Below are 26,694 nucleotides of genomic sequence, written 5' to 3'. Positions count from 1 at the left end.
GACATATTAAGATGCAATTAATCTAAAATAGAGTTGGAAGTTTCTGGTTTCGTTGCCAGAGAAGGATGGGGATAAGGTAAGATAGGAAGTGTTTCAGCTGAAGTGTCATTATGACTCATTAACAAAAATTCACCAATAATTAATACTACCTAACAAGAATCTTCCATTTAAATAGTCCAACTTACTCTGAGCAGTTCCTATCTTAGCCAAAAAAAAAAAAAAAAAAGGAATGTCCAAACAGGACATTATTTGTGCAGGGTATTAATTTACTAGTAAGTGGAACCCACCTTGTGTATTGAAGCTACAAAGCTCCCCCCACCCCACCCCAAATATGCACAAAGAGTTCCTAGAAAGAACTAATTTCTGTCTGGTTTAATAGTGAAGACATGGCAATACATGAAAAGGGCACATACCTAGTTCACTATTTTCCTAAAAAGTGTGTTTAATCAAGAGAAAGTACACTTACTGAAAGTAACAAAGGACTGTTAGGACATGACTAAAGAACTTACAATTTAATAATATATTTTAATCTGTATTCTCATAAATATTTTCCTTAGAAAATTTAAAGGAATATTAGATAGATTACTCTGTTTCAGGTGAGTTTATCAAAATCTTATTAAAACTATAGTGCGCTCACTCCATACGCAGGCACACCATATGCGGCCTCCTGTTTATGCAGAAGCCAAGTCACCATTAAATGAATGGTATGTGTGCTTTCTGTGTGTGCGCACCGCCGCAAGCCCCATTCTATTGAACGGGGCTCGAGTTCACATGAGATTTGCCTTACACGGCGGGGGAGGGGGGGCTGCAAAAGGTAAGGCTCCACTGTACTTAGTATGAAGTAAAACAAAAACCACAACCCACAAAAGAGAAACATATAAGGAGGTTGGGAAATCGGCTGAGTTTTACCAACATAGCACCTGAATTGTTTTTCCCAGATGTAGCAGTACAATGTCTGGAAAAAGTCAATCATCTGCCAAAATAAGGGGCCTGTGGCTTCATAAAAGTTAGAAAAACCATGGTTCTCAAAAGGAGTTACTTTACTACCGCTAATGGAGTTTAAATTTTACTGCCCATTGTCTTCCTGCATTGAGATTCTTCCAAACCAAATGAACTACAGCAGAGACAAGATCTCATATAAAACGCAGGCCTATGACTCCAACACTGTCACTCTCCCCTCACCCCTTAGGATATTTTAGTATCTTTTACCTGATGAAGCCAGTGCAGCTTTGAAATCCTGAATGATGTACTTCCTGCATTTTGATTGGACAACCAAGATATCACTCCTTCAAATCGTGGGATTTGAAGTTTGTTGTGGCACCAGATCTCTCAGACAGAGAAGGTTAAATGTTTCACAAAACTACATATTCCACAATTCTACCACACTGAGCCATGATAATTAAAGCACTAACAAAGTGCATTATTTCTGCAGTGCAGATGCAGCTTTAGAAAGGTCTTATTAATCACTGCAAGAACTGCCACCAAGTAAGTCACATGATGCTATAAAGATAAGTATTCAAAAGCTTCAAGAATTTTGTCCTTCCAAAAGGACCTAAGGGTTAAATCCTTTAATGTGTGCCAAATGCCTCTTCCTACGAAGATGGTGCTTCTCTGCTTGAGTGATATCTGTGGAATCTGGTATCCCAGGTATCTCATTTTCAACCTGCCAGTGTTGATGGCAGTGTCCCAACAGGTGCTAAACTGTTGCTTGAGAAGTAGCCTAGGAGTGTACGATGTAAACCAATCATTCAATTGAAGGGGATGAAGCTTGGGCTCTTCTGTGGCTAGTTGGCTTGTGTGAACATCACTGGGTAATCAACACATCAGCGTGTTGCAAACATCTTCCACTGCCTCTTATTCAGTAGTGGAACTATATGGAACAACATGGTGTGTCCTAGTTCATGTTTGCAGCAGAAAGACTTCACTGCATCTGGATATGCACTACACTACAAAATACAGGCTACTCCTTTCATGTAAAGTTGGCCCTCCATATCCTTGTGTGCCAGCTGCACCTGGAGAAGTCAGATCCGGCAATAGTGGTACATGCCTTTGTGGGCTGCCTTTGAAAAATGCTCAGTAACTTCAGCTGGTCTAAAAAGTTGCAGCCAGGCTGTTAACTGGAGCTGGCTACAGGGAGCATACAGCTTCTTTGTTGCAACAGGTCCATTGGCTGCCAGTCCATTTCCAGGCACAATTCAAAGTGCTGCTTTTGACCTATAAAGCCCTAAAGCAGGGGTAGGCAACCCTTTTGAGCCAGGGGCCGGGTTAGTGTCCCCCAGACAACGGAGGGGGGGAGCCAAAAATAAATAATTAAATAATATAGGACAACATTTTCAAATGTAGGACACATTTTTTAAATGGAGGACATGTGGAAAAATTTGACGCTTTTTAAAAAATGTTAATCTAAATGCATGTTTCTTAGGCATGATCAAAATGGAGGACATTTGGGCATTATTCCTAGACAGATGGCAGAAATGTACTTCCCTTTCTGGCCAAACACCCCTCCCCCCATTCCAAACAGCACATTTGGGCATTGAACATGGCTTTACTTAAGATGGCCTCTTGCATATTTCAGAGGCTTATTGCATAACCAAACTCTTTGGGTTTCACACTGAACATGGGTTCACATGGCTATGCATATTGAACATGTCAAGGTGGTTTCACAGTTCTTGCACCAAGTGTACTTCTCAGAAGTGTGTACTTGGTCAAGGGACTTTGGTTTTTCTTCACTGCGCATGAGTTTGTAAAAATCACAGCAATTTACATTGGCCTTGCCTCAGAGGCTTTCTGATATCAATATCACCATTAAAGAACCAAAAACACACAGAAAAGGCACTTTGAAAAGTCACACTCTCTTGGCTTCAGAAACAGTGCGTGCATGCCTCTTAAGCTGACTTATATCATCATCATCATCATCATCATCATCACCACCACCACCACCACCACCACACTATCATTGTCAAAACAAGGGAGACTTGTTAGCATTAAAAGCACCCAAAATAAAAATTTAAAAAACCTGAGGCCTCTGGCCACTCACCACCTCTTCCTTCCTCCTCTTCCTCCTGCTCCCTCCTCCTCCTCTTCTTTCTTCTTCTCCTCCTCTTCCTCCTTCTGCTCCCCCTCCTCCTCCTCCTCCTCCCCCCTCCTCCATGCACCGCGCGGCCTGGGGGCAGGGCGGAGGAGGCAGAGGAGAAGGACGTGGGCGGTGTGGGCCTGCGCGGGGAGGCAGGGAGGGCAACGCAGGCCTGCATGGGGAGGGAAGCAGGGGCCCGCGCGGGGAGGTGGGGAGGGCGGTGCAGGGCTTCCCCCTTTGCCTCCTCTGCCCCAGGCCGCGCGGCCCTCCTCTTCCTCCTCCGCACGGTGGAGGAGGAGGAGGGCAGTGCGGTCAAGCGGCCCAGGAGGAGATGGAGGAGGCGGTGGCGGCAGGACTGGGCTGGGGCCGGTCTTGCCGCCTCCGCGGGCCACATCCAGCCCGCAGGCCGAGGGTTGCCGACCCCTGCCCTAAACGTTTGGGTCCAGGCTATTTGAAGGACCATATCTCTCTGTATGACCCCCAAGAATACTGAGATCGTCAGGAGAGGTCCTTCTCTCTGTCCCACCACCCTCTCAGGTGCATTCGGTGGAAACAAGAGACAGGGCCTTTTCAGTGGTTGCTCCCAAGCTTTGGAACGCCCTCCCTAGAGAGGTCAGGATGGCACCATCCCTGCAGTCCTTCCAGCAACAGATAAAGAGATTCTTGTGCCGGCAGGTCTTTGCAAACTGATATAGACTGGGTTTTTAATGTTGTGCAATATAAATTTTAATGGTTTTTATTTTAATACGTTATATTTTAATTTATAACTGTTTTAACTCTTAAAATTGTTTAATTGTGTTTTTAATTTTATATTTATACATTTTAATACTGTTGTACTGTTTTTAAATTGTATTGTTTTATACTTGTTGTTCACCACCTTGATTTCCTATATTGGGAGAAAGGCGGGATAATAATAATAATAATAATAATATCTATAGATTCTGCATCGACTTATTCAGCCATCCACAGCTTGAAAATATTTTTTTAAGAATTCAAAAAGCAAAACTTGATTTTGCAATTTTGTATCAAATGTCATAATTTTAATACCCCAGTGTACTGTACATAATGGCATTTGAACATCTATGTATTATGGTATCCACGGGGGGTCCTGGAACCAAATCCCAGTGGATACCAAGGACCAACTGTAAATATACAACTTTAACATTATGATTGCTTCCTTCTGAATTCTGATTCATTCAGTGATGCAGGAGGTCAACAAATGGTAATAGACAAAGGCAGAAGCTGTCTAAACAGAATTTTACAGCAGAGGCTGGCTCCATGAAATGAAATATAGTATGACTTCTGGAGGTCTAGGGAGAATGGGCCCAGCAAATATAAAATTCATAGAATAAAATGTTATGATTTTGTTAGCAGTCTTTACACTTTATGTCTAGGTCTTGAATTTTGGATTACAAAACAGTTATGTACAAGTACAGTGTGAAACCCATATCCACAGACTCTGTATTCATGGTTTCACTTATCTACTTTTGAAAAAATGTGCTTTCTCTAGGTTAGCAATTCTCAACCTGTGCTCCGAGAAGCCCTTAGGGCTCTGCGTGCACTTCCCAGATGCTCCACAGCTGCTTCAGGAAAATGAAAGAAATAAAAATTGAATGAAATTAAAGAATAAGAATATATTCTTATATATACTCCTAAACACCATTTACTTGTAAGACATAGGGTAGACCTCTTAGGGGCTCAGCCACAGAAACAAGTGCTCTGAGAATCAAGACAGCTGGGAACCCCTGCTCTAGGCATTTCTGGGTTCTCCTGTGCAACTCTATGGTCAATTTCCAGTCCAAGAATACCACAGAATCATGCTGAAGGGGCTATAAATGCACAGAGAAGCATTCTTTCCAAGCATTCCTAGGTTTGCCAGTGTAATTCTATGGTACACATGCACGGGAAGTAATTGAAAAGAATAAGGTTCCTTAATATCTGCGGTTTCAGGTATCCACAGGAGGTCTTGGAACATAACTTCCCTAGATATAGAGACTGTACTGTATTCCCATAATAAAAGAAAGACCAAGAAGATGTAAATGGCATGAAAAAGCTACTAAGTACACACTGATAACAAGTATACATTGTTATTATTTAAGAAAATTATAAAGTAATTTTGTCTAGTAAACTGTAATAAATTAATCATACATGAATTAGTGGTATGAGGAGAGCGATAACAATAACACAGAAAACACCATAAAATACTATAAAATCATTGGTAATTACACAGACGAATGTGAAGGGCTGGTCGCGTCATTCAGTGTTACGGCTACAGAAAACTAGTATGGTATAGTAGACTGACTGTTGGACTATGACAATGGGAGACCATGGTTCAAATCCTCACTCAGCTATGGAAACCGACTGGGTGACCATGGGCAAGTCATACACTCAGCTAAAGACAATGACAAACCTCTGAAGAAATCCTGCTAAGAGAAGTCCATGACAGGATCACTATAAATCAGAGTCAACTCAAAGGCAAACAAAAAAAACAATGGCTAAGCATGAAAATGTGCTGAGAAAGTTAAGAGCAAGCATCAAGATTTGAACAAACTATAAATAAAAATACAGATAACAATGAGGGTTGTGCCCCCTCCCCCCACCATTAAGACACTCACTCAAATTTACTGAGATTTAAAATGAATTGTCCCACACTATTCAGTGATGCAAGACATCACAGGGCCTAGTTATACCTGTACTTTTACAATACTACACATTATCCATACTAATGATATGTCAAGTTTTCAATTTTTACTGCCTACCTTTATAGTTTTCTATCTTTTAATGTTTATCATTCTTTTTTACAGAAACTGCTACTGTAATGAAGAATTAACTTCTTCATTACAGCTTTGTGTTCTTCCTCTTTACTTCCTCATTAGTCTCTATGCTTGTACTGTCTGCCCTTGCCTTATGAGGAGGATCCGTTCCAGATCCCCCTCCCGCGTAAGGCAAAAAGTGTGTATGCTCAAGTCCCAATACATATAATGGGGCTCGTGCATGCCGCACAGCTGTGTGCACATGCCATGGGCACACATGCCATTTTCCCAATCTCCTGGTGGCTTCTGCATAAGCTGGAAAGTGCCTATAATGAGCCCACGTATGGCACAGGCTCACTGTATATTCATTCAGTCACTGAATTTACTTGCTTCACTTATATACTGCTCAATAGCTGAAGCTTTGTGAGAACCAGTAATAGTGTAGAGCTTTGAGTGTTGGACTCTGGAGATCAGGCTCTTATTCTCTGCCTGGCCATCGAAACCCTTGCATGACCTTGGAGGAGTCACTCACTCTCAGGTCAAGAAAACCCTGTGATAGGTTCAACTTAGGGCTATCCTAAATCAGAAATGATTTGAAGGTGCACAAGAACAACAACAACAACAACAACAACAAACAGGCTGAAGCTTCCTGAGTGGTTCATAGAACTAAAATTAAAACTATTAATAACACATAGGCCCGTTCCACACGGGCGTAAAGTATGTCCCCAGGACGTACTAGGGTTAGGAAAGGGCATGTTTTACGTACAAAATGGCGGTGCCCGTTCTACACGGGCAACGCTATCTTGACGTCGCGGACACATAGTGCCGCACGTCCCGTAATGGAAGTGACGTCGCAAGTGTGCCATTGGCCACTTGCGGTGCCACTTCTGGGGCCCAAAAAGAAGCCGCTTTTTGCGGCTTCTTTTTGGTGCGTCTGGGAACCATGCAGTTTGACCGCTGCGGTTCCCGGACGCAGCAACCGGTGGTGCCAGCAGAGCACCCATTTTGGGCGCTCTGTAACGCGCCATATATAGTAAAAAATGTAAAATCTAACACATTAAAACAAGCACAGAATAAAATCAAAGTAAAACAACAGAGAACATATTTAGTGTAAGATTCTAAAAAGTTCTGACAAGAGGTTTTTTTTAAAAACCCACAAAAGTCTAAAAAGCTCAGGAGAAGCCTAACAATTACAAAAACCTCCAGCTATTTGGACCACAGCAAAGGTGCCAAGTATACTACTCTACAAACATTCCATAACTGGTACACTTGCTAGCAGCCACCTGTCTCAACTCATTTGACAGAATAACTAGGGAAGGGCCTCTGTACCTGAGGAATAGGCAGAAAAACTTTTTCAGTCTGGGAACCACATTCTAAGTTGGGAAGGGTATTCAGGGGCTGCATTCCAGCAGTGGCCAATGCTGAAGACATGGAATAGGGCCAAATCGAAGTAGGTAGGATCAGATGTAAATCATACCAACAGCACAGATAATTGGTATGCTCTGCCTACTTAGGCACAAGCTGCAGTGGTGAACCTTAGCAAGCTGGAAACCAGACCTTAATTCCACACAAGACATTCCTAGCTTTCGCCTCTTATTTCCTATATTCAGTTACAGATAGAACAGCAGAATAAGTTTATAGCCAAATCAGGAACTGCAAACGGCAGTATCCAGCCTACAAGAGGTTCTCCAACCCCTTGGCTTGAGTAACATCTAAATTGAGCCACAGCCCTACATCTTAAAGGTGAGTACTAACATTGTGAATTGGACTCTGGCAAAATATGACTTATGAAAACTTTAAAATAACGAAGAATGATAAAGCAATTCTTTCAGGGTGCTGCACATTCTGAAGCAATCATTTACTATGTTTGCATGTCACTGTCTAGCATTGCCCTCCTTATTTTTGCCTTGTCTCTGTGTTCTTGTTTTTCACAGACCATTTCTCTTATAAGGTCAAAATCTTGATATGTACACCCATACCAATATTCTCTCCTTCATAATTCCCCAATGTCAACAGATGGATGGGAAAAGACAAAGAGAAAAGGGAAGGTACATATTAACTGAATTTCCACAATGTTTAATATACTTACTTGCATGATGTATGTTGCTATTAAGAGCCACAGAAACCTAACACTGGCCTGTTACAGACTGCCAAAATAAAGCTGCTTCGGGTCTCTTTGGAGGTATGCTATTTAAATGATGCATGCATCCTAAGAATCCGGAAGCTGCACCAAAAGCTGCACTCCAGTGCTTAGGAATGGAGTGTGGCTTTGGCGTGACCTCCGGACTCTTAGGACCCATGCATCATTTAAATAGCATACCTCCAAAGAGACCCGAAGCAGCTTTATTTTGGCAGTCTGTAACAGGCCACTGTTCCATTACATTGTACATTCTTGCAATTTTTAAGATTTGTAATACAGGATTGTTGAAGTATTGGTGTGAACACAACACTTTCTCTCCCATAATACAATGCAGGCAAATACAGCTACACACACACACACACACACACACACACACACAATTTTTATGAATACAAAGGTCACAATCCAAAGATCTAGTCTAGAATTGCCCATGGGTGCAATTGATTTTTTCTTTCTTTCTTTCTTTCTTTCTTTCTTTTGAACAATAGATGCCTCCCCTCAAATCATACAATTATTTAGAAATTTTCCCTTAGTTTTAAAAGCAATAGGTCATGGATCAAGGGTAACTGCTTGAGAAACTCCAGAAAACTAATCTAAAGTCCATTTCAGCTATAAAAAAGGTTCTATATTTCTTTGGACTCTTAAAAGCTATAACAGAAATCTTTTCAGCCTTTCAAGGCCAACCATTGAGAATACAAATTCAGTGACAGCATTGTAAGTACTACATTCAAGCAAGATGTGCTGTACTTTTTGTAAATTTAAACTTAATAGTTTAAAATGCATAGCAAAAGCAAAAGATTTATACGATTTGAAGAGAAACCAGAGTATGTTTCATATTCTTCTAAACAACTTCAACAGTGTACTGACAAGATCGAATGAAACATAAAACACAAATAAATAAAATAAAATAAGGACTTAAGCACTTACCTGCATGCTTTTAGAACCTCTGCAGAACTAGGATATATAGATACCGACATTGATGGTATGATCTGGGGATTAGGTTTATGACCAATAAGAGGAGGGTTGGTTTTTATGGGGCTCTGAGAGTCTTCCAACATCTCTCCATTCACTGCATGTCCACTATGAGGGCTGTTAAGGCTGGTAACACTGTTTGTGGTAGTCTGTTCAGTAGATTTTGGAGAAGGTGTTGCTGTGGAAATGGCTGAAGATGGTGAGGAGGCAACAGAATTTTCAGTCTTTGTATGAACAGTTGGATGAATGTTATTGACTTTGTCACAGGTTCCAGTACCCACATTGTTATTGGCTTTTCCCATCAACAAGGCAGAGAGCTGAGGATTGTCTGAACTAAGTAAACCTGGTGACTTAGAATCTCCATGGCTAGGGCTAGAAACAGCATCTGCCGTCACCTGATGGACATGATTAGGAAGTCCTTCTACACTGGCAGTGCTGTTAGGTGTCTCTCCAGAATGCCTGTTTGTGTCAGGCACTGCTGATGTGTTTCCTGAAGGCTTGCTCTCTTTGGTTAAGGTAATGCCTTGTTGTCCACCTGAGGTAGCAGTGTGAGAGGGGAGGTGATTGAGAGCAGCCCCCTGTGTTACTGAATTGCTAGGCATGGTAGGATGTCCATTCTGATTTTGAATACCAGTGCCAGCTGCCTGGAGATGCTGGGAAGGCCCAGTGGAAGAGAGAGGTCGTTCACTATTAGGACCTGCCAAATGTGAACTCTGACCTTTGTGAAGCCCCTAAAAAGAAGAAATATTGTTTTATTTAAACAGTTACAAATAAATATGTTTTTCATAGGCTGAAACTTTTCTAACTGTACGCCAAATAGAATTATGCCCAGAAACAAAGGATGACCAAAAAAAACCCTCAGAAATCAGATATGATTTTTCCTCTTTACAATTTTAAACACAATTTTAGATAAATAAAAAAAAACTAGTCTTGAAAATAAAAGTCAGAGGAAAGAAACTCCTCCCCAACTCAGTGAAAGCTGCAAAAAGCTGTAACAGCACCACAAGAAACAACAGTATTATGTTGAAGGTCATTCTCAGAAGAAAGTCAAGACAGACCAATGCAGTTTTTAGAAGTCAGGATGACACTCAAAGATGTATTAACTCTCTTAAAATGCAATAAAAACACACCAGTTTGCCTTCAAGGCAGTACCTATTTACCGAGGTCAGCCTGTATGTGGTTTTTCAGGGCGGAAATTAATTTTAATATATAATCACTTGTCTTAAGGTATTCAGGGTAGCTAACAATAATAAAATACAGATTAAAGCAATTCCATGATTTTATGAAAATCTTAATTAAAATATAAGAATTAATTTAAAAGCAGACTCACATTACAAGAGGTAACGGTAAGGTAAAAACCATTAGATAAGTTCTAAGTAGATACCATTTGACTTTACATTATTTATATCATCTCCTATGGCTATGGGGGATACAGACAGCTCAAAAGGGGCAGCTTAGAGCTGCCCCTTTTAGGCTGGATCAGGGCCAGGGCAGTCAGACACCTGGCCCCAATCCAGCCAGATTCCACCCCAATCCAGCCAAATTCCATCCCAAAAAGGAGCGGATAAGATCCACTCCTTTTTGGGATGAAAAAAAGCCTCCCTTCCTCCATAAAGCCGACTTTTCCTTTGCAAAAGCTGGCTCTGGGGAAAGTGGTGTCTAAGTGCCATGCCCCCAAGTAAGAGAAAAGCCAGCTGGTGTATAATCACTGGTCCAGCTTCTATCCCGCTTGAGGGCATGGCACATCTAAATGCCACGCCTCCAAGCCAGCCCCAAGTGGGCTCCAATGGGCTGTCTGTTCAGCCACCTAAGCTATTAAAAGTACCGTCAAGAAATTCATGCCCCAAAATTGACTCTAAAATCCTGAGTCAACTTATAAATGGGACAATACAGTAAGGAGGAGGGAATGTTTGCTCTCCAAGCCTCTTCCCAGCCCAGTTGCCTCCAGAGGGGGCAGCTGGTCTGGGAAGATGCAGTAAGAGCAAAGCTCCCTTTCGAGGCCTCTTCCTAGCCCAGCTGCCACCAGAGGGGAGCCTTCACTCTCCAAGCCTCTTCCCAGCCCAGTTGCCTCTGGACAGGGCAGCCAGGCTGGGAAGATGCAGGAGCTAAGCCTCTTCCCAGCCTGGTTACCTCTGGGAAGACGCAGAAAGAAGGAGAATTCCCTCTCCAAGCCTCTTCCCAGCCCAGTTGCCTCCAGAGGGGGCAACTAGGCTGGGAAGATGCAGGAGGAATGAATGTTCCCTTTCCAAGCCTCTTCCCAGCCTGGTTACCTCTGGAGGAGGCAGCCAGGTTGGGATAACACAGGAAGAGGGAGCATTCACTCTCCAAGCCTCTTTCCAGCCCAGTTGTCTCCGGAGGGGGTACCCAAGTTGGGAAGACGCAGGAGGAGCGAACGCTCCCCTTCTAAATCTCTTCCCAGCCTAGCTGCCTCTGGAGCGGCCAGTTGGGCTGGGAAGACACAATGTTCGTTCCCCAAGCCTCTTCCCAGTCTGTTTACACGCCCTTCAGTTTTACCCTCGACTTATCCACGGGTCATAATAAAATCCAGATTTTTGTCCCCAAAACCTACCCCTGGCTTATACACGAGGTCGACCCATACACCAGTATATACGGTATTATGAACATCAAGCCATCAGTCTCTGAGTCATCTATCCAACTGGAAGTCTCTGTCTCATCTATCCAGTTCATGGAAGATGGGACTATCAATGCTTCTATCATGATGACTATATAGTTCTCTTCTAGTGACATGGTGCCTTTGTATTTCTGTTACTAGGGTGAATGGGCAAGAAAGTACTGTTGTATTCATGAACAACTTGTAAGCTTCTCATAGGAAATAGGCTGATCACGTGATGAACAGATTCAGATGGATCTTTGTTCTAATCCAACAGAACTCTTATGAATTGTGAGTTAAGTCTGTAGTACACGTGAAATTTGACTATCTAACTAATTTACTACTTTGTCTGAGCTTTTATAGCTCTTTTGACAACATTCACACCTATTATTTTTATTTATACAGTATAATTTATATGCTGCTTTGCTCTTGACATGGGACCCAAACATTCCACCCTTCACCTCTACCTCTGTCCACTGATTTTTCCTTCCTCTCTCAGTCCACCTCCACATATAACATTTTTCTTAAAGGGCTATCTGTCCCTTCCCTACTGCCCCCCTCAAAGATAACTAGTAAATCAACACATTTCATTTTTCTATAGCTGTGAGCCACCATGTTACTAGGATGTCACATTTCAGTCTCTTTACTGATAGAGTCAAAATTTTGAAAGTATTTTGGAAATCTTTTGTAATCCATAAAATAGATGGTCACTTATGCCTTCCATCTTAAGAACTTGACCAGTAGATCTTTAGAGCTGGTGGCTAAAAATACTTCCATCAATTAACTCCAATAGTCCTAAACTGAGAGGAAAAAAGATTGCTAATACTGTCACTCAGACAGTCTATGTCTATGTCAATCTATGTGAAAGTCAATCTATGAAGTATCTAACTATCAAGGTGGAGTATGAACAAATGCATACATGATAGGGCTTTTGATGAACGTATTTCTGAAACCTGTAGTGAAACCTCAGTAAGAGAATGCAAAGAAGAATTCACATTTGTATACACAACTGCTTTGCAGATGCAAAAGATCATGTCCTTAACTTTTTTAAACTTCTGAAGTTTTAGGTATTGGAAAGGACTGAAAATAACGAAAGGCATGTGTACAACAGCTGTAAATTCATGGAACCATTTGATATTTTTAATCACAAACTTACAAACAAATCTGCAGGGATTAATTCAATAAATGTATCTTAATAAAGATATTGTATGTCATATACTGTCTGGGTGGCAAATTGTTAGCAACAAAGCTCCAGTGAGAGCTGTGATGCACTGTTCCTCTGCCCCATCCTGGATTCGCCCCTTTTCACTTGCTGTCCCTCACTGGAACCTTCTTCCCCCACAAGCAAGAGCCATCACTTCTTTAACCAGCTTCAAAACGGAGTTGAAAACCATCCTGTTCAGAGAAGCCTTCCCAGGCATTGCATAATTGTCGCTTACTATTTGATGTTCTTTTGGTGCCTGTTTATCAAACCATTTCCTGTATTGCTATGTACTGTATATGTATTATCCTACTTGAGAGTATTTATTTTCCCTGGAAGAAGATTAACCATCCATTATGAAGCCAAGCCCTCCCTACAGTCCATCTGCCTTGGTCAAGGCCTTGGAGGTAGAGAGGAACTGCTGGACCTCTTACCCTTTCCCTCCACCACTCCCTTCTCCTTCTGTGTCATGTCTTTTTAGATTGTAAGCCCAAGGGCAGGGAACTGTCTAATTAAAAAGATTGTATGTACAGCGCTGTGTAAATTTACAGCACTTCATAAATAAAGGTTAATAATAATAATAATAATAATAATAATAATAATAATAATAACACTGTAAACTGACTTTTAAATCAGAGAAGGCTTTGAGTGCTGCTTTCAATTCACCTTGAAAGATGACAAGGGAAAGAAAAAGAGGGTCTTGCTCTCTGGGAAGATCATGAAAGCTTTTTGGGGAGTATCCAATATCATTCAAGAGGTACACTAGGCCAGGTTCAAAAGAATAAACTGTGCTACTTAACATTTCTAATTAATAACTTACCGCATGTAAATGTAATTTGTAATAAATTAGATACACATGAGTTAATGCTAAGTGAAGTGGAAAAAGCACTATTCAACATATTGCTCTATGTAGAAATGTAGATTTAGTCTTCAACTGATAGAAATTTCTAACTTAACAGGCTTGCACAACATCAGGCTTGCAGATTACTCCAAATACCTAATGTTTGTAGCATACACACCCTCCCTGCTCTGGGGTGTGTGGGTGTTTCTGAAATGAAGATGGCAGAATGGCTACATATATCTTACTTTCCAAGGATGTATAGGCATGAGCAGAAGTGGTCTGCTGCAGCCAATCATCAATGCTGTGTGTTGCTTTTGTTACTAAACTTGGCGAAGAGGAGGAAAGATAATGATGAGAGAGGAAGGTGGAGTAGGAGGACCAGAAATGGGGTCCAGAAACCAGGGAATGGGGATATAGAAAAAGTACATAAGAGATGGCAAAGAGTTTGAGCATATGAAAACAGAGCCAAAATTTGGGGGAAAGATGAGCAAGAAAAGGAAGCAGATAAGTGATGAGCTCTAAATTATTTGTGATATGAAACAAGAAGTGTGTGAGCAACATGGCAGAGACGAAAGATGTGTTAACATGGGGTACGTGAGAGTGTCTGAGAGACGAAGGTTCATAGCTGTGTATAGTGGAAAACAGATGGAGAAGCAGAGAAAAAAGGAACAGAAACTGACAAATGCTGTTACAAAAAAGTTGTACATTGGGGAATTTAAAAGAGAATACAGATGTCTTTAGAGAGATAAGGAGAAGAAACAGAGCAAGCATTATGCAGTGCAGAGGATGGAAAAGGGAAAAAAAGAACTGAGAGAAAAAAGGGGAAGTATAAAAAAGATGATGCTGAGGAAAGACAGAATGAACCGTGTCTAACAGAAAGAAAAGGGGATGTTAACAGGTGAGTTTTAAGACATTTGGAATGATGGTTTTAATGAGTAAAAAAAATATCAAGGAGTGCTATCGCTAATTATAACACAACATCTGCATAGTGGAAATGACTTTTAGAATATGATGGGAAAGAAATAAGAATACAGTGGACCTTTGCCTTACGTGGGGGATCTGTTCCAGACTCCCCCGTGTAAGGCAAATAACACGTATGCTTGAGCCTCACTGAATATAATAGGACTTGGGTGCAGCGGTGCGGGCATGCACACCATTCATTGTATTGTAGCACATCTTCAGTGTAAGCTGAAAGCCGTGTATAGTGCACCCGAGTGTGGCACGAGCACACTGTACAAGAATTTCAAGAGGAGCACCAAAGTTCATTTGTACAAATGTAAAAGTCAAGAAAGATATTAATAGAATTATTTATTATGATATACTCACAGATCCTAAAGTACTAATATTTGAGTTTGTTACCAAGTTATGTCAAAAATACAGTACACTGCCTATTTTTACTACTGTACATTGCCTATTAATCTTAATTATTTTAACTACTATAAAATCTATCAAAAACTGCTGATATCCACCATCTTCTAAATGCAAACAATCTACAAGGGAAAATGTATGCAGAAAGACATACCTTATATATACTAGAGGTAACACTGAAATATTAATACTTCTAGATATAAATCAGTTCTGTTTTCTATTTTCATACACGATGACAATGGTTTTCTTAAAATTCAACATTGTTAGAAGTATAACAAAAATATTTTCCATAATTAAAATTGGATATATAAAGGTCTGAGTTATATCCCTGCCTCAGAGGAACAGGAATGTAAAATTTCTTAAAATTTTTAGTATATTTTTTAATTAAAATGCTTCAATGTAAGAATTATGATGAAACCCAGATAGATATTTGGGCAGTAGGAGGAGAGTAAATAGCAACCTTTTAAAATGTTTCAAAATAAAATGTTAATGTCTTAAAATAATTTTCCTTCAATTCAAAATCTGTTGAAAAGTGAGTAACTGAGGTATTTGGTGTGTCAATTCTGCCTTAATTAAGACATAACAACAAACCATAGTCTGTAAACTTTCATCATGATCTGCCTTAATGTTCAAATTTTCAAAACATGGTTACAGACTTCAGACATGGTTACAGACTTCAGCTGTTCAAGTAACAAATATCCTCCTCCTGGCTACAGTCTTCCCACATTAATGTGCTGTAGCTGACACATCTCTGTCTGTCTTACTCCCAAAGCAATCCCCAAATGAAAAGCAAAATACTGTCACAAATACATTCAATTAACAAACAAAAGAATCTGAATGACAACTTTCTTTTCAAACAATAAGCACTTTCTCAACTCTCCAAACATACCCCAACACCCCCAAAATCAGATACTAAGAGCATAAAAAACACATCATTTGTTCTGCAAACACCACCTTCCCAGGTATTCTTTATAAAAAAATACCCAGACAAGGAAGAAAGTGTGAAAGTTATGCCCAAGTATATTACTGAGGTTACCTAAGTTCTTAGTCACAAACATAGGCGATAAAAATCAATCTTTTATTTTACAAATAAAATAAAATAAAATAAAAGGGATTTTAAAAAACTAAATCTACATTTACATTTCAAGTGGATACCCAGAAGCAGCATCCAGTATCAGCGGGAAAACCATTCTTTGCCTCTGGCAGTCTTCAGAAAAGCACCAAAACATGGCAATGATCTAACCTTGTATAGCGTGTCTCTTTGCTAACATTTCTTGCTGATAGTTCATGTCAAACAGTCTCAAATTTGCGCCGTAGAGGAGCTATTAAGAACATATTTCCGAGGAGTCCCAAAAACGTGTCCAGGAAGGCGCTGAACTGAATTATGTATGGGAAGAACACTGTATTCTAGACAGCAAGGGGATTCAAAGTACTGGGGGCAATAGTCACAATGATAGAAGGGGGTACTGAGATGATAGTTTAAGAATATAAGTATAAGACAGGTGAGCTCCCATCACTAGTTCCTGCTTCTGCCAACCTAGCAGTTCAAAAGCTTGAAGCAGTAGTACTTGCACTGGTAATCTCTCGTCTAGATTTCTGTAATGTGCTCTACATGGGGTTACCTCTGTACCAAGATCGGAAGTTTCTATTGGTTCAAAACGCAGCAGCCAGATTGATTACCAGAACACCTAGGTCGGCCCATATAACACCTGTGTTAAAAACTCTTCACTGGCTGCTGATTAGTTTCCGGGCGCAGTACAAAGTGTTGATTATTACAGTAGAGTCTCAGTTAACCGACCTTCGGTTAGCCGACATTCTGGATTATCTGACGTCCCATACTTCTTCGTGAGAAGAAGCATGGGATGTTAGATTGGGGACAAAAGTTCCTCGTTTTGCCTCCTCTCCTCCGTCCCTCCCTCCTTCTTTCTTCCTTCCCTACCTCGTTCCCTACTTACCTTCCCTGCTTGGGTCAGGCCTCTCCTTGGCAGCTTCATTATCCGCAGACTCCCTTCGGCCTGAGGAAAATGAAGCCGCCAAGGAGAGGCCCTGGGCTGTCCTCTGCAGCCGCCGAGTCCTCTCCTTCCCTGCCTCCCTTCCCTTCCCCTCAAAGGGCTCCAAAGAGCCCTCTGGGGGTAAGGGGAGGTCCGGGAAGAGGAGGACCAGGCAGGTGCCCAGGTCTCTCCTTCCCTGCCTCCCTTCCCTTCTCCTCAAAGGGCTCCAAAGAGTCCTTTGGGGGAAGGGGAGGTCTGGGAAGAAGAGGACTGGCAGGTGCCCAGGCCTCTCCTTCTCTGCCTCCCTTCTCTTCCCCTCAAAGGGCTCCAAAGAGCCCTTTGGGGGGAAGGGGGTCCAGGGAGGACTGGGCATGTGGCCAGGCCTCTTCGTCCCTGTCTCCAGGGAGCCCGTTGAGGGAGAGGAAAGGTCTGGGGCGAAGAGGACTGGGCCTGTGCCGAGGCCTCTTCCTCCCGGCTTGCCTTTCTTCACCCCGAAAGAACTCCTGAGAGTCCTTTTGGGTGAAGAAAGGCCCAGGAAGGAGAGGGTACGAGGACTCCTCCTCCTCTACGGGGAGCTTTGCTGGTCCTGAGGCATCCTTCCAGGGATGCCTCAGGTCTGGCAAACCTCCTCAGAAAGGAGAAGGGGTCACAGGCCGACTCCTTCTCCTCCCTGCTGGGCTTTGCGTTCCCTTCTTCCCTTTCCCTCAAATGGCTCCAAAGAACCCTTTGGCAGAAAGGGAAGATCCCTCCCCCCACAGAAGCCATCGCAGAGGAAACAGAAGGTAAGTAGGGAAGGAGGTAGGGGATGGGAGGGAACAAGGGAGGAAGGAGGAGAGGTAGGAGGGGAAGCGAGGGATTTTTGTCCCCAATGGCAACGCGGGTGCATGCATGCTGTCATTGGGGACAAATTGACCCTCCAAATTATCTGATATTTTTGGGTATCCGACTATCAGTCGGCCCCGTTTATGTCGGATAATCAAGACTACAGGGCCTTTAAAGCCCTTCATGGCTTGGGACCGAGTTACTTGAGGGAATGCCTCTCCCTACACAATCCCCCACATTCTCAGAACATCTGGGAAGAATTTATTAGAATACCATAAGACCAGGTTAATGTCAACTTCTCACAGATCGTTTACGGTTGCAGCCCCCAAACTATGGAACAGCCTACTGGAAGAGATTCGTCTTATCACCACCTTAGATGCCCTTAAGAAGGCACTTAAGATGGATCTCTTCTGGCAGGCTTATCCATCCGATCTCTTATAGGAGATCTTTAAGATAAAATGCTTTACTTCTGGTTATGATGTATGTTTTCTAAATGTTTTAGATGTTCTAGATGTTTTAGCTATTTTATTGAATTAATAATAATGTCAGCTATTTAGCTATTTTATTGAATTAATAATAATGGCAGTGTTTTATTGATTGTATTTTATATCTGTACGGTGTTAATTTGTTGATGTAATCCCGCCTTGATCTGCAGGGAGAGGCGAGAAAATACAAATAAAAAGTATTATTAAAAATTATTACTATTATTATGTAAAATTGCAAGTAGATAAATAGGTATAACCTCAATGGAAAGCTAACAACTTTCTGTGCAGTCATGCTGGCCACATGACTACAGAGTAGTCTTTGAAAATGCTGGCTCTTTGGCTTAGCAATGGAGATGACCACTGCTCCCTACACAACTTTATAACCTTGTCAATAGGGATAGTTTTACCTTTATAAGAAGAAACTGGTGTTGGGGAGCACCTTAAGAGTGCACCATTGTCTTAGATGTCTCTACATGAATGTAAGAGTGCTGGAAATAAAGAACAGGAATCTGCTTTCTTGACACAGGAAAGCAAATACTTATGCATGAAATAATATGCATGAATAAAGTCTGGTGGGAAGTGTGTCATGAGTGGAATATAGTAATAGAAAGGTATAGCCTATTCAAAATAAAGAGAACAAACAGGAAAGGAGGAACAGTAGCCATTTTATGTCAAAGATGTGTGCACCCACAAGAAGTTCCATGACTTCAGCTGTGGAAAACAGGTGGGAGCTTCCAGGTAAAAATTATAAATCATCCAGAGGGAGAGTAAGGCAAGCCAGCTCCAATGGGCCTTACCTGAAAGAAGAAAGTCCTCCCTCCATCCACCATCGAGAAGGAGAAAAGGACAGGCCAGCTCCATCGGGCCTAATCAGAGTAAGAAGAAGGGCCCTCCCTCCAGTCCATCTGCCATGGTCCAGGCTTCAGAGGGAGAGAAGATCTGTTGGACTTTTCCCCTTCCCCACTGCCATTCTCTTCTCCTTTTGTGTCTTGTCTCTTTAGATTGTAAGCCTGATGTCTAATTAACAATTTGCAAGCTGCTCTGATAGCCTTTTGGCTGAAGAGCAGGGTATAAATAATAATAATAATAATAATAATAATAATTATTATTATTATTATTGGGGAAGGAAATAATGACATAATTATGGGAATCTACTGCAGAATCCCAAGATGATGAACACTTGGATGATGCCTTCCTAAAACAGGACAATCAAACATTAAAAAGGAGAGATATATTAGTAACTGAATACTTTAACTACTCTGATTAATTTGTTGTAAATCAGTAAACCTAAAGCCTAGAATGCCTTTTAAGCTTGTTAGAGAGGTTAATAATGATTTAAAAAAGGATTTGAGGGCTATATGTTTGGAGAAAGATGAAGAAAAAGGAAACAGGAAGACCACTGTATAAAAAAGATGGTGAAATGCTAGTGAGGACAAAATGAAGGAGGAATTGTGCAGCCCCTTCATTACCTTGGCCTTCTCCCTAAAGGTAAGTACTCTACATGGTGAAAATAGAGTAAATGATGTAGTAACTGAACTTCAGCCCAAAATAGATAATGGTGTAGTACAGAAATACCTATGATTACTAAATGAATTCAAGTCCCTATGGCTGGATGAATGGCATCCAGGAGTACTAAAAGAATTTACAAACGTAATCTCAAGAGTCTCGGTAGGTAATCTTTGAGAATTTGTTAGAATGGCAGATGTATCAGCAGACTGGAGGACAATGAATGTTGTCCAGAAGTTCAAAAAGAGAAAGGAAGAGGAACAAATACTGGCCACACAACCTGACATCAATATCAGGAAAAATTCTAGAGCAGCTCATTAGACAATGAGTCTCTGAGCACTTTGAAAGGAATGTTATGATTACGAAGAGGAAAAATGAGTTACTCAAAAATAAATCATGCCAAACTAATCTTTTCTTTTTGATAGAGTTATAAACTCTGTAGATTGGGAAATGCTGTGCATGCAGCATACCTTAACTTTAGTGAGACGGTTCCCTATTATATTCTTGCAGGAAAGTTGGTAAAATATATGACAGTGCTGCTCATAATGGTGGTCTCTGGATCAGTGCTGGTCACTGAGCCACTGGCTATCAGTCTTTGACTGTTTCCAGGAAAGAAAGAAAGAAAGAAAGAAACTTGTATTCAACAGGAACATATATAGTCCCTGGTACACTGGAAAACAATAATTGCTTGTCCCCCAAATCAAATATCCTGAGGAATAGTGGTCTAGACTATACTACTCTTAAGTGGATTTTTAATTAGTTGACTGACAAAAGCCAGAGTGTTCATCAATAATTTGTCTACACCCTAAGAAAAGTTAATAGTAAATAAAAAAATAAAACTTTTATTTGTACCTCGCTTTTTGTTAAAACAATTAAAGTGGCTTACAGTGTTAAAAATGATACAGCAATATATACAAAGTACCCCCCTAAAAAAAGAATTAAACAATTTAGGATTAAAATTACATACATAATACATAAAACAATTAAAACAATAATGGTGGGCAGAGTCATTATATGGTGGAGTCATTACAAGGCTGAGTAGTTTATTCTGGGAAGGCCTGCCGGAAAAGATCCGTCTTGACAGCTTTCTTGACGCCATCACAGTCAATCTGGTCTTTATAGGCTGGAGTAAATTCCTCCCTGAGGGCATGGGGTGGATTATTTGGAAGTACGCAATCCCTTAAATAAATTGGGCCTAAGCCATGTAGGGCCTTAAAGGTGATAACCAACACCTTGTACTGTGCCTGAAAACTAATAGGCAGCCAGCCGAGTGACTTTAATATTGGTCTTATGTGGTCACTCCTTCATGTTCCAAAAATCAACCTGGCTGCCATATACTGTACCAGTTGCAGTTTCCAGACTAGGCACAAGGGTAGCCCCATGTAGAGCGCATTGCAAAAATCAAGTCTTGAGGTTACCAGCGCAAGTACTACAGTTTCAAGGTCCCCTGGTTCCAGGAAAGGGTGCAGTTGGTGTATCAGCCGAAGCTGATAACAGGTGCTGTTGACTGTCACATTCACCTGATTTCTCATGTGAAGCAATGGATCAAGAAGCACCCCAAGACTGCGAACACAGTCCTTTGGGGAGAGCGTGAACCCCTCCAGGACTGGAGGTTGCAACCTGATACCTGGTTTGGGGGGGGCCTATAAGTACTTCTGTTTTGTCTGGATTCAGTTTGAGCTTGTTTTCCCTCATCCAGTCCATTACTGCCTCAAGACAATGACTGAGGGGAGAAATGCCATCTGTCGTTGTCGCTGATGACTGAGAAATGGAGAAATATATTTGAGTGTCATCAGCGTACAGATAACACCCCGCCCCATAGAGGGGTGTACATCTGGGTTTTGTCCTGGGCCTGTAGGTGTTCAATGTTTTTTCAGACAAGTTGGGTGGCAGAACAGAGGATGTGCAGATTAGGAGGGGTAACTAATAGTACAAGGCAAAGGGAGCCAGTTTGGTGTAGTAGTTTGAATGTTGGACTAAGACTCCATGAGACCAGGGTTTGAATTCCTGCTCTGCCATGGAAACCCACTAGGTGATCTTGGACAAGTTACATTTGCTCAGCATCTGAGAAAGCAATGGCAAACACCTTCTGAATAAATCTTACCAAGAAAACCCAGTGACAGGTTTGCCTTAGGGTTGTTGTAGGCTGGAAATGACTTGAAAGAACACAACAACAACAACATTCCAAAATGCAGAGTCAAGATTTAAAATTACATTAACAGACTGGAAAACTGGACCAAAAATCAATTTCAATAGAGATAAATGTAAATTACTACATTAAGGTAGGAAAACAGAATGCATATATATAAGATGGTTGACAATCTTGCTTAACAGTAGCATAGTTAAAAAGCCTTTAAGGATCTATATAGGCCACATGTTATCGTCTGGTAGCAAAAACAAAACAAAAAACATTCAATTCCAGGATACAATAACAGCAGTTAGGTGTCCATACCAAGGGAAGCAAGCGTATCATTCTATTCTGCCATGGTCAGACCTCAGTTGTAATACTGTATCCAGTTCTAGGCACCAGAGTTCAAGAAGGATATGGACAAGCTGGAATGTGTCCAGAGGGAAGCCACCAAAATGGTCAAACCTCTGGAAGCCAAATTCTACAAGGAAAAACATCCACTATATGTAGCTTGGAGAAGAGAAGACTGAGCGGTGACATGATAGCTATGTTTAAATATCTGAATGGATGTCATGTAGAAGATGGTGAGAGCTGGTTGTTGTTGTGCCAGAGACTAGGACACAAATCAGTTTATTTCAATTAGAAGAACACAAATTCTGCCTAAACACTGGAAAGAACTTCCTGACATTAAGAGCTGTTCAGCAATGAAACAGACTGCTTCAGAAGTTGCTGGACTCTCCTTTGGAGGTCATTAGTCAAAGGGTGGTTAGCGACTGCCTTGTCCATTAAGCTATATTTCAGAGGAAGGAACTGGCAAAACCACCTCTTAGTATTCCTTGCCTAAGAAAACCCTATAAAATGCATGGTGTCACTATAAATTGATAAACAACTTTAAGGCACATACATAAAACACAGCCCTTTCTAAGGAGAGCTTTAGCTATACATTCATTCCTGTATGGTAGGGGGTGGACTCTGTCTCTGCAGGCACTATCTCTTGCTGTACTTTGTATCACCAAGGAACAAATGGAAAGGAGCATGAGAGCTCAACTTTAGTTCCCTCAAGCCTTTTTTTACAACCACTGAATGGAGGAGCACAGTGGGAACAGACCATGAAGTTGCATGTTGTTTTATGATTGTGATGGACAAAAAAAAAAAAAAAGAAGAAGAAGAAGAAGAAGAAGAAGCCATTTCTGCTCTTTGGGAAAAAGGACAGAATGGGAATTTTGTTGTGTCAAAAAGCTAGAAGTGAATGCAATTCCAGCAGATTATCATTTTAAAGGCCAAATGAACAGGAGTTGCAGAAAGCTAGTTACACTTTCTTAATGAACATGAATAATAATTTTCAATTATAGCTTGGAGCTGTTTTATGAGCTTTCTGATCACTGAACATGATGTCATATTAAAATATCAGCATTCAGCTGTATCAATGATTCCCAAAGAGAGCAGTGAGGAAAAAAGGGGCAGCAGGGGAGGGATGAGGAAAAAGGGAGGTGGGGCCTTCAGTCAAAGTATTGCTGTGCAAAAAAGACATGGAGAACCAGCAGCCTTTAGGACCATGGTGAGGATGAGAACTTCTTTTCAGGGCCCCCTAAAACCAACATGCAGCCTCACTGATCGCTTCATGTGGTGGAATCTCTTGCTCTTCGCCTGCCTGGATGAGCTCATTCCCTTAGCCAAATGTTTCACTACTAGTAGCAGTGGAAATTGGAAAAATTTTGTGAGGCTTGGGCACAGGGCATCATTTCTGTGGCTTATAGCGGCACCATTCTGAGACTGACTGACTGGACCATGCAGATAGAGCATGTGATGGTGGTGGTGGTTGTGAGGAAGACGTGGCAAAAAGCAGCTTTCAAATTTAGTATCCTGCTTAAGCTTTGTGAAATACAAGGGGGTGAAGCTGCGGTTGTTGCCCAAGAGGAAAGGAGGTGGTAGCCCCAAAATGTTTGGTGACTACTGAGCATAAAAACAGGAAAATATATTGCATACCTGAGTGGAGTTAGATAGTTGTTTTTTCCACGGCTCCTCTGCGCTGCTGGTCAGGTTTGTGCGGTTATGAGGTAGAGAGAGTGCGTTTCGCTGCAGGTAAGGCACATTTCCATTACTTCCACTTCCTGTTATGTGATTATTGCCTATCAAAATAGTGTCTGTACTACCCAGCGTTCTTGCTGTGCTGCAGGGAACTGAGCCTGCTGGAAAGGGTCCATTTGCCATAGGCTGCCCAGGGCAGGATGGACGGATTCCATGCTGTGTGATGTTAGGCACTCTGGTTAGAGCAACCTGAGGCTGCTGACCAGAGACTGAGTTTGTAGGCAGTGATGAGTCAGTTGTTGGCCCATTAGCAATTCCAGTAGATCGTACCTGTGCAACTCCTGTCTGCCTCATCTAAAGGGGCAAAAGGAATAAAAAGTAAAACATATTAGTGAATGGACGAACAAATTAATGCTTTCTGCAAGCTGTTTTGTTTTTGATTAAACAGATACTGTATGATACCCTCAGACTACAGATAGAGTTATAAATGTTCTTAAATGGTATTGCAATATTATAATGACTAGTGTGTGAGAACAACTGCATAAATGGATGCTTTTTGCTTGAAAAAAACCATACTGGTGAACTGCTCTTCTGTGTATTTTGTAGGCAAAAGTGGAAATTTACTCACATGGTCAACATCTGTAAGACGCTGTGTACTTGTAAATCATCAAAGCATAATTACATTCCTTCACTAGGGAATAAACTATGATATCCTCCTCCTCAAGAAACCAAGGGGTCTACTTATTAGGCAAAGGGAGTGAGTTTGTTTTTCTAATGTGTGCATTCCTTATTTTAAATTTTGGGCTTTATTCAGGATCTAGGGAGCATGGGCTGACTATATGGTAAAATTCTACTTCGACACATAATTTTAAACTGTATTGTTTTACCATATATACTCAACTATAAGTCAACCTCATGTATAAGATGAGGGCAAGTTTTGGGACCAAAATTATGGATTTTGACATGACCTGTGGATAGGTTGAGTGTAAAATTTGAAGGCTCCTTCAGTATGTGTATGTGGGTGACGAGGGAAGCAGCAATCAATACGAGGCTTCAGTGTTTCAGCGTTCACTCCCAAGACAGCAAAGCCTGTGGGTGGGAGGGACTATTAAATGAACAGAAATCAGTCTGTCGCCAATGACTCTATCTGCTTGGTTCAGGACAGAAAGAAATTGCATGGGGAAATCTGAAAGAGCTGCTATCACATTACCATAATTGACCTAGGATTTTGGGATCAATTTTTAGGCATAAATTTTTAGACTTATAGACGAGTAAGCAGGGTAAATTATTTTACATTATTTTTTAAAATTCTAATATTCTTTACAATGTTGTAGCTTTACACTGTTATTTTCTTCTATTGTTTGTGCTCCATACTGAGACTTTTTGATATAGGGCAGAGCATAAATATTTTAGTAATAAACAGACAGACAAATTACTTCATACTTCATCACATCAAGAGTGACAAAGTTGAAGCAAACATCAAAAACAGTACAGTAGGAGGACAATAAAAACATTAAAAATTGTTTTCAGCAAGTATAAGCATTAACTAATGATGTCAGGTGACTGAATAAGACTGCCAGATGAGATCCATCAAATCACCAACTTAAACACTTTTTAAAAAGCTGTCAAGACAGATCTCTTCCCAAATAAAGTCCTCGGCCACATAACATTCACTCCCATACACTATGGACACTTTTGGTCTATGCCAAGACTCTGCCCATGATCATTAGATTTTAATGTTATTTATGTAATTTTAATCTCAATTTGTTTAATTCTTTTTAAGGGGGGGATATTGTGTATATCATTGTATGATTTTATATGTTGTTCATCTCTTTGATTGTTTATACAAAAAGCAGGATACAAAAGTTTTATTTATTATTTACAAGTAAAAGCAATGTTCTCAAAAAAGTACTGCATTAGGTTTTGGTGGTATTCACTAAATAGGACATTCTGCAAAGCTGCCACCATCACTGAGAATGTTTTGTGGGTAGCAGTCATCCACAGTAAAAGCCCTTCTGTGCTGAACAGTCTACACCAGGGGTAGGCAACCTACGGCCCACGGGCCGGATGCGGCCCAACAAGGCCTTGGAACCGGCCCCAGCCGAGTCCTGCCGCCGATTGCCTCCGGAGCCTTTGGCCTCTTGCGTGAGGGCGTGGGGCCTTTAGCCTATCAGGAGGAGGCAGGCAAGGGGGGGCAAGCGGTGGGCAAGGGGGGCAATTGTCTATAGAAACCTCAGAAACATGCATTTATATTAACATTTTTTTAAAAATCAGCAAATTTTTTCGCATGTCCTCCATTTTTTTAAAAAAGTATCCTCCATTTGAAAATTTTGTCCTACATCTGTCCCGGTTTATTTATTTATTTAATATTTAAAAAATCATTTAATTATTTATTTTTTGGCTTCGGCCCCCCAGTTGTCTGAGGGACAGCAACCCAACCCCCCGGCTCAAAAAGGTTGCCTACCCCTGGTCTACACTGTGATACCTATCAAAGAAAATAGACCTTATAAGATACAATCCAACAACTTAGGGTTCTTGAGTTCGAACCTTAAATTGAGCCCAAATATATACTGTACAACAAGAACTGCAGATTGAAATAAATCATACCAATATACTCTGATTGGCCAATTGCAGCCAGTACTTAGTTGTAGCATTTTGAATCAACTGAAGTTTCTGAATTTATTTCCTGGACACTCTGTATAAACTAACATAATTCACTAATATCACTAAGACTGAGTTTATACATTTTAGGCACATAAATGTTAAAATGCCATT

At 41.1% G+C, this 26,694-nt stretch overlaps 1 protein-coding gene across 8 annotated transcripts in view; it reads right to left on the bottom strand.

Moving 5' to 3' along the window:
• The window catches only part of KDM6A (lysine demethylase 6A), a 196,823-nt gene that overhangs the window by 41,722 nt on the left and 128,407 nt on the right, over nt 1-26,694 (bottom strand). For all 8 annotated transcript variants that reach the window (XR_016280214.1, XR_016280213.1, XR_016280212.1 and 5 more), the window contains 2 exons: nt 23,878-24,273; nt 8,894-9,669 (listed from right to left, as the gene is read on the bottom strand). Coding sequence is in view for 4 of the 8 variants with exons in the window: in XM_089511900.1 (XP_089368026.1) it covers nt 8,894-9,669; nt 23,878-24,273 (1,172 nt within the window). In the remaining 4 variants the exon portion in view is untranslated. The remainder of the gene's footprint in view (nt 1-8,893; nt 9,670-23,877; nt 24,274-26,694) is intronic.

This window comes from Sceloporus occidentalis, unplaced genomic scaffold, assembly GCF_023333645.1.
Source record: "Sceloporus occidentalis isolate IW3139 unplaced genomic scaffold, rSceOcc1.0.p SCAF_2, whole genome shotgun sequence".
Classification (NCBI taxonomy): Eukaryota; Metazoa; Chordata; class Lepidosauria; order Squamata; family Phrynosomatidae; genus Sceloporus; species Sceloporus occidentalis.
The sequence above is the reverse complement of the archived record's forward strand: the minus strand, read 5'-3'. Positions and strand labels throughout refer to the sequence as shown.